This window comes from Panthera uncia, chromosome D2 (genome assembly GCF_023721935.1).
Source record: "Panthera uncia isolate 11264 chromosome D2, Puncia_PCG_1.0, whole genome shotgun sequence".
NCBI classification, from domain to species: domain Eukaryota; kingdom Metazoa; phylum Chordata; class Mammalia; order Carnivora; family Felidae; genus Panthera; species Panthera uncia.
The window spans coordinates 55,081,236-55,089,945 of NC_064818.1; the positions used below are offsets into that span (position 1 = coordinate 55,081,236).

An 8,710-nucleotide genomic window follows, 5' to 3' on the forward strand; every position below is an offset into this window, starting at 1 on the left:
CACCCAGAAAATATAAGGTTTCCTTCTCTTTCCCTCTACCTGGGGAAAACACCACATGCTGCCTGCAGCTGCACTCACGGATACGAAGCAGACTTGGTCCTGCTCCAGAAAAGCCAGAGGAAAACTCAGGGGACCCAGGCTAGGAGGTGCCACAGAGACTAGCAGGCTAATGAAACGGGGTTACCGAAAGTGAGAGGACAAATGGAGTCTCCCAGCCTTACGCACAGGGCACACAGCAGGTGCCTCAGAAGTATTGTTAATTGCTTAGACTCCCTGGTCTGTGAAACGGGAAATGAAATGAGATAATGCCTGTTAAGTGCTGAGCACAGTGCCTGGCAAACACAAAGTCCGTACATGGTAGGTGACGGTAACAGCAATCACACTATTACTACTGCTAACAAATGTTGAATGAAGGAATGCAGTTCAGGAGGTGGAGCCCAGGCCCACCAGGTACTCCCCTTCCAGAAGTAGTTGCCAAAGTTGAATGGAATGCCTGGGGACTGTCAGACTTCGAGAGATAGGCTTCTTTCTGTGACTCATTTGTCTAGGGAGGCTGGTGGAGTTCTTTGGCTTCTTCAGCACTGCCTTCCACACACAGGACCCCTCCATTTACTGACATATACATACACATGCATGCTCAAACAGTAGATGCCCACGGGCCAGGTCAGAAATGACAGCTAAGGCATGGCTCCTGACCTCCAGGAGCTTATAGTTGAGCAGGGGTGAGGCACAATTCGGAGGGATAAGCTCAGAGCAGCAACAGGTACAACGTGCAGCTGCAGCCTGTAAGAGGAGGAGTTGTCTAGGGAGGCGGGTAGGAAGGGCAGGTAGAAGGAAGGAAGGAAAACTGAGATTCCAAGGGAGCTGCATTCCAGGTGGATTTACAGATCAAGGCTTGTGTGCACTAGGCAAAGGCAGTTGTTGCTGGAATGCAGGGTCGGGGGTGTGGAGTGCAGGGTGTGGGAAAAGGTGGAGGCAGCAGCTGTGGCCTGTGGAGCCTGCAAGGTCAGGAGCCTGGAGTCATACAATGGGAGAGGGTTTGGCGTTGGCTAAGACATGATCAGACTTGCATTTTATTTAAAAAAATTGTTTTTAATGAGAAAGAGCGATTTAGATTTGGGGCAGCAGTGTTCAGGACGGGTAGGCTGTGCTTCTGAAAAGTGAGTGAGCTTCTGAAAAGTTTCACAGAGGGGACTGGCGTCCTGGGGCAGGGCAGTGGCATGGCACTGGACGACCTCCAGACTTCTTTTCCAGGCCTAAGAGTCTACGGGTCAGGGATTTTTGTTTTTTTGTTTTTTTCCTAAATCACTTAAAATGCATTAGTGGACCTTGCTATTTAGAAGCATGCCCCTGGGAATCTTTTGGTGAAGCAGTGATTCCCTCCCTAGTCTGTCTTCAGTGGAAATCCAAATTCTCATCTATCCTATCAGCTGAAAGCAAAGTCATACTTACACTGAGCTTCCCTGCAGCAGCCTGGTGGGAAGATGGAGGGAAGGGGAGTGAGCGCGTGGAGGGTGGTAAAGAGGAGGAGAAACTCAGCCTTGCCCAAGGCTCAGAGCCTGCCACCACCTTGTAGGGTGGGCCCTGCCTGAACTCCTCAACCCCTGCTTGAGCAGTGGGACCTTGAGGTCTCTAGAGCCCTCTGGGAAGAAGGAGCCAGAAGGAAGACTGGCCAGTTTGGAGATCCGCTTTCATACCAAGAGTCACCTCTGCCCCAGAACAGCCACCCACATTCACTTATTTATTCAAGCAGCCACGGAGTTCTTCCATGTGCCAAGCACCATGCCAGGCACTGAGGTTATTATGGCTAAGAACAAAAGACACAGTGCCTGCCTTGACACTGCTTACGAGGCAGTATTTCTCCTTCTCAGGGACTCTTGTGTCCCCACTTGCAAAAGCCTCCTTGGACATATATAGCTTCTCAGAGGAGAGGTGCATGATTATGATTTCCAAGAAAGTCTGTTCTTAGAGACCAGGATGAAAGGGAATGCGACGTCACTTAGACAACGAATCTGTAGGTGATGGAAAGGGCCTGTCTGCTTAGCTCCTCTGATTACAGGGATTGACCAGAGTGTAACCTTGATCCTCTAAGGAGAGACTCAAGTGACTGCCTACCTCCAATCCTCAGTGCACAGAGAGCGAGACCAGAGATGGGCCTTCAGTGAAAAACACCAACCGAGGCCGCTCCTATCAATCTTGAAGGAGCTTTTCTCCCCATTTAGGTGGGGATGGGGCTCCCAGGCTTGTTTCCTACCCAGACAGCTGAGTCAGGATTCACCTGGCACAACAGGTCCTTATAAAGAAGACATCAAAGGAAGGCAGGGAAGGGATGCCGAGGGAGGAAGCTCCACTTGGGGGCTGCTCTCCAGGCAGGTGGAGGCTGCTGTTAGGGTGGAAGTCCCCACAGTCTCTCCCTTGGTCAACGGGACACCTTGAGCTCAGCGGTGATTCCCATGACCTTGTCACTGTACTTGTTGGGTGCAAACAAAGATAACAGTAACTAGAAACAACAGGAAGGGTCATTTTATACACTCTCTGTACTTGCAATTCTTCTGTGGCTAATTAAAGTAATATGTCAAAACGTCCCTTGGAAGAGATCTTTAAGAATTTGTCTGTTAAGTAAACAAGGTTTTACTAATTAATGACACGCCTTCTCAATCCTCCAGTGAAGTTCTTTGCAGAACTTCCCTGTGCCAAGAGGGTTGAGCAGGAAAGGGTGAAGAAGTTCCCACCTCCCCCCTCCCGGAGGGAGAGGGGACAAATCCAATCGCTTGTCATTTGTGGAGCTATCAGTTTGTCCTCCGGATGTTGATCAGATTTCCTGGGCTGGAACCAACTTACAGGGCCAGGGTACTGGAATTTTTCCAAGAAGAAAACGTTTTGCTTCTTACGAAGTCAACATGATGTCTTTCAAGGAAAATTTTTATCTTCTCCTTTTTAAGTGCCTAGGGTTTTTGAAGGGCAAATCTTTGTACTTTTCTCTAAAGATAATGATTATGATGTACTTACCATTTGCTAAGACCACCCGCCATCCACACACACACACACTCAGAGAGGCCTGGGGGTGGGGGAATGATGCGCCCAATGTTACACAATGAGTCAGTGGCACAGTCAGAAATAGAACTTTCCAAACTCCCAAATTCTTAATAATAGCAATATTAATAATAGTCTCTTTATAATTTTCTAAGTGTTTTCACAGCTCACAGTGAATCTTCACAACATCTTTGAGAGAGTCTGTAAGTTGGTCTCAGCAAACAACAGATCTGAGTTCCAGACCAGCATGGCCGCCCGCTTGCTGTAGGACCCTTGCTAGTTTTTTTTTACCTCTCTAGATCTTAGTGTTCTCAACTGTGAAATGGGAGAGCGGGATGAGAACGCATCTGAAATTCCTCCCATTTCTAGCATGCTACGATTCTGTGTGGCACTGCTCCAGTCCAGGTTCCGCAGCCTGGCATTGCTGACATTTTAGGCCAATTTTTTTGTTGGGGGGCTGTCCTATGCATTATAGGATATTTAGCCTCATCCCTGGCCTCTACCCATTGGATGGTAGTAGCACTCTCTAGCCCGGTGGTGACAACCAGTATCTCCAGATACTGCCAAATGTCTGGGAGGCAAAGTAGGCCCCCTAGTCAGTGCCGAAGAGCTTCAATAAGGTCAAGATCACGAGTGGTTCAGTGTGAACTTCCTGTCCCCAAACGCTTCACACCTTTCTGTATGGTTTTCAAATACAGCCTCCAAGTCCTTTGCTGCTTCTCATTTCTTAACTGCCCTAAGTGGTCCAGGGTGTGTTGGGTGTGATAATAAGCCAATTGATTTCATACTTTTTCCTAAGGAGAGTTCACAGGTTTATGTCCCCTAAGCAACCAGCCAGGCTCCCCAGAAATCCCTCGCAGAGCCCCGGCTGGCCTGGAAGCCTGTATCTGCAGCCTGCAGGAGGCTCGGTGAGCACAGATTTGTCAGCACTCTTAAATCACTGGGCTCGGGGAAGGCTTCTCCCAGCACAAAGATCCTTCCTTAGGAATCAATAGCTCAGGGCCCTTCATCACATTCAGAATTATCCTGGGACCTGTAAAATTTCTTTTCCCCAAGTATGTCAGAACCCCCAAACGAAGCCCCAAGGTGGGGGAAGGAAGAAGGCAAGGAGGGAGCCCTGCCAGGAAGGCCTTGTCCATCAGCCCAGATGTTGCTGTGAGCAGAGGGCTGATATGCAAACCTGGACACTCGGCCTCGCTTGCTTGGAAAAGGAGGCCTCGGTGTGGTTCCCAGTGATCCCACAACAATATCCCCTTCCAGCTGAATACCTTTTTATGTCTTACTGAGGGCAGAGGCATGTTAGAGACTATCTTCCTTGCTCTTCACTGTCTATCCTACCCTCATCACAGGGCTGCCATCTTCACCATTTTGCAGAGGAGGAAACTGAGGCATGCAGAGGTTAAGCAGTTTGTCCAAAGTCTCTAAGCCAGTAAGTGCAGGAGCCAGATCCTAAGCCTGTGTCCTTTCTACTCCACGGATTGCCTTCCCAATGAGAGTAAGGTAAGGGTCAGCCATCCAGTGGGGCTCGCGAAACGAGTGGCTTCTTGATTTCTCAGGGTCTAATGCCACTTCTCAAACTCTATGTCCTCTCCTCCATTAAACCAAAATCTAGAGATCCTACGCTACAGCCATATTTTACGTAATTATATTCCTCTCCTTATCCAGATTAGACCAAGCCTTGGGAATGCAGGCACATTTCTTCAGCTAGAGCCGGGAGCTGGCGTGGATCTCAAGCACGGTCTCTTAGAACCCCACTTCTTAAAGGAGGGGCTGTTGCTGTCTGGTGGTCCACGTAATCTTACTACCTCCCTCCCCCCTTGAAGACTAAGACCCAACTTGCCTGTGAGCCTGGAGGAGAAGAGGAAACTCAAGCATCTTCCCTGGCAACAAGCATCCCTTGGGTGAGCTTTAGGGACAGAAGAGGATCTGGCTCTCAGAATTCTGGAGCTTGGCAGGCACTAGTTCCTTCCGAGGGTCGCCACCAAGTCTGCTGAGGCTCTGGGAGGAACCCAGAGGAGCTCCATGCAGTGTGCAAAGGAACGGGGTGGGGAGAGGAAATGGAGGGGCGGCCCACAGGCTACTCAGCAAACCTCCTTCCCGGGGCCCAGCTCAGATGTCGACAGTCAGACTTACAGAACAGAAAAAGGGCAGTGGAGATGGTAGCATCTTCCAGGTCACCCAAGAAGCCCTAATACGAGGATTTTGCAAAAATAGAGCATCCTAGCACTCTGACCTTGAGCTGGGAGCAGCAAAGATGGGGAAATGGGCAAATAACTGTTGGGAACTCTCCACTCCACCCAGTATCTGAGTAATGGAGGTGTCAGCGGCAGTGGTATGATGCAGGACAGGGAGACCCTACTCCAGCACGCCTTTGTGAAAGAAAGGAAGAGCTTTGACTTGGGTTTCAAGGCCACAGAGAGGGACTGGGCACTTCTGATTCCTACATGCATGGACGGAGAACTGGAGTTGCTTTGTCTCTGCCTAAAAGACTGCTTGGAATAATGAGATAAGATAATGGACGAAAGGGAAAAAAACCACTAGGAATTTCTATTACCTGCATATGTACATTACAAGAACTTTATCTGCTCCTCACTCTGAATAATTGATTTGAAGGCAATTTCCCCAAATTTACTAATTTTGTTAATTGACCGATGTCAGCAGCTACGAGTACCTAGTGTGCCAAGAACACACGTCCATCTCCATAGTAAAAAGGGAGGAAGCAGGTCACAGAGTAGAAAGAGCTCTGAGCAGAGAACTGGAAATCCTGAAACCTCATCCAGTGTCTTCCATCAAAGAGCCATTGTGACCTTGGACCAGACACTCGCCTTCACTGGGCTTCAGCTTTCTCATCTGTAAATTAAGTATGCATGTGAGTGCTGGGGATGGGATGAGGTTGGACTAGATGCTCTTCAAGGATCCTCTCTTCTAGCCCTAATGCTCTTGGACTCCAGGAGCTGCTAACAAGTTCAAAGGACACACCAGAACCAAGCACAAAGGAATGATCTCAGAGAGCAGGTGGGGCTGAGTACTAGCTCTCTGTCCTTGGAATGTTGTACGTGCATCTGCCCCGTTGCACCTGAGATGACAGGACCACCTGATGTCCAGGAAGCCTGTGGTAGAAGGGCTTCAATCATGAAGGTGAGGGTTGGGGGCTGTGGTCTCGGCTTGCTTAGAGGTTTAGTTACCATGGTCAGTGAACAGCAAGAAGTGGGAAAGTCTTGACCTGGGTGCCTTTGGCGCCCCCTACTGGAAACCAAGGAGCCTGCTTCACCTTTAACCCCTGATCGCTTCAGCAGGCAGCAAGGAAGATTGAGAACAGGAGACTGTCATAAGCACTTTCATAGTACTGCCTTTGTGGTCCCTGGTCCTCTCTCCACAACAGCGTATGTTTCACTCCCTAGAATTACACAGACTATTGGTCCACACATTTACAGGCAACCTGTGCAGGATGGGACATCTTAAGCAAACATCAAGATGCCACAAAATAAACATCAGGGTTCAGAACACCAGGTGCAACCCAGATGGAGAGAAGGGAAGAAAGAGCAACAAGCAGGTATTTCGCTGCACAAATCCACATTGGAGAGAAGGTGTTGGGAAATGTAGCAGAAAACGTTGACTGCAGGCAGAGAATGGAGCTGGGTCTGGGGTTATGGACTGATAACCCCCCTAAAAGATCTCCAGGTTGAAGCAGCTCCTCTAGGAGTTCAAAACACCCACTCATGTTCAGGAATGGTATACAGGTGAAGGATATACCCCAACTGAGGAGCATGCCTTTGACCTTCTCCAGAGTCCATCAGTGCCAACTGGAAACCAGAATATTCTAATTGTGGTCCACTGCGCCAGCCTCAAGACCCTAAACCCCCTTCATTGCTTCTTAAATTGACTTTGGGACCTGCTGCCAGAATGATGTTCTTAAGCCAGGGAGAGAGAAAATGCTTCCTCAAAAGGTATATTGGAAGAACTACCATGTTCCCACTTTTCCATCCTCCATCATCCCCTTCCTCAGGGCCAAGAGTGACGTACAGCAAGACTCTGAATTCACTCTGGTTCAGTCTTGGGTATGTCCAGCCCCAAGGCATCAGGGTAAAAAAATCTCCCATCAGCAGCATTTGTCTCCCCACGTGAGTTCCCCAAATTCAAGGCGGCACTACAGAGCTGTCCCCCATTCTTGGAACCTTTTCCCCTTCTTTTCCACCCGGCTTCACTTGGGAAGTCCTGCACCCATCCCAGAAGACATCTCAAGTGTGACTCGAGAACGTGTCCTGCCTGGAGAGCAGAAGCACCTCCTGGGACGCACAGGAGCCACACTAGGTGCACACTCCACCACAGGCGCCAGCAATATTCATTAGTCATTCCCTGAGGAAGGGGAGCGCCCCCACCCCCCTCCAACCTCAGGAGCCTTTCCCGACCACTCTGGGAGGCTCCCATCCAGGCTGGGATGACTCTGGACTCTTGAGTTGGTTTTTGCAGAAACGGGACTAAGCAGGGTTCCCAACTACTGTATGTACTGCGAAGAAGCGAGCTGCATTGTTGGGCATGCCCCCAAGTCTGGCCTGCTGCCCCATCAAAGCCTCCATGTGCCCCCAAGGGCCGAGGAAGACCCCCGTTCCCCCCTGGAATGCCTGAAGCTGGTTTGCCTGAAACAGGCTGCGAGCGAGGAGACCACACCTCGGTCCAGCAAAGGCAGCTGGCAGCTACGCTGCTCGCGGGGCTGGCTCCTGGAGCTCTCGGCCACGGAGCGCTGTGCCTAGGAGCTCGGCTTCCCCGGGGAAGAAGCACAGGCTCCCCGGGGCTCTTCCCCATCCTAGCAGCGTAGTGGGTGAGCTACTACTGGTCGAGGCCAGTAGCTTCCCCGGCTCGGAGCTGAGCCCAGCTGGGTGACTCCCAAATACCCCCAGCACATCCTTCCTCACCTGCTCCGCCCCCCTGGCAGCCCCAGTGCCCCCCTCCCCAAACGGCTGACCTCCAGGGCGCCCCCAACACCTTCCCTGCCAGCTGAGTGGGCTGTCGTCCGCACACCCCCGCTTCCACCTCTCCTCCACCTCCAGCCCCGCGCCCGCCTCGCCCCCAGCCCGCGGGGGAGGCTCGGCGCGCCGGTCGAGTCCTGCGCAAGTTGGACACACAGCCGCCGCCTTCAGTGGCGGTGTCCGTTTTCCCGGTTCCCCGGCGGCATCCCCGCCACCCCTGCGGGCGAGTCGGGAGGGGCGCGCAGAGCGGGAGAAACTTTCTCCGCCTGAGGGAGTGGGGGCACGGGAGCGGGTACTCACGCCGAGGTCAGCGCTCGGAGCCATCTTGGGGCTCTCTCAGCCCCACCGCCTGGGGGCGTCGGAGCGCGGGCACTCACTGCCTCCGCCGCCGCCGCCGCCGCCGCTGCCGCCGCCGCCTTCCAGCTCCCAGCCCCGGTCCCGGGCTGGCCTCGAGCCTCCCACCCCGCCACCGCTCGCTCGCTTTATACAACTCCACTCGAGCGCGCCCGGGCTTATGTAAAGGCTGGCGGAGACCCGCAGCCAATGGCGCGGCAGCTGGAGCGGGGGGGCCCGGGGCGGGGGGCGCCCGCACGGCCAATCGCGGCGCGGGGAGCCCGGGCAGCCGGTGGGGGGAGGGGACGCCTCCCCGCGCTGATTTAGGAGCGGGGATTGCGGTGGCAGCAGCCGGCAGCCGGGCCGGGCCGGGCCGG

The 8,710-nt window shown here is 52.5% G+C and overlaps 1 protein-coding gene across 3 annotated transcripts in view; it reads right to left on the bottom strand.

The window, feature by feature from the left end:
• The window catches only part of CRTAC1 (cartilage acidic protein 1), a 158,386-nt gene extending 149,910 nt beyond the window's left edge, over positions 1 to 8,476 (bottom strand). For 2 of the 3 annotated variants that reach the window (XM_049645533.1, XM_049645531.1), the window contains exon 1: positions 8,301 to 8,475. In XM_049645533.1, the coding sequence (XP_049501490.1) occupies positions 8,301 to 8,324 (24 nt within the window). In that variant the 5' untranslated portion in view covers positions 8,325 to 8,475. Of the gene's footprint in view, positions 1 to 8,300 lie in introns of all 3 variants that reach the window. The other variant, XM_049645532.1, reaches the window with a different exon arrangement.
• Positions 8,477 to 8,710: the final 234 nt, after the last annotated feature.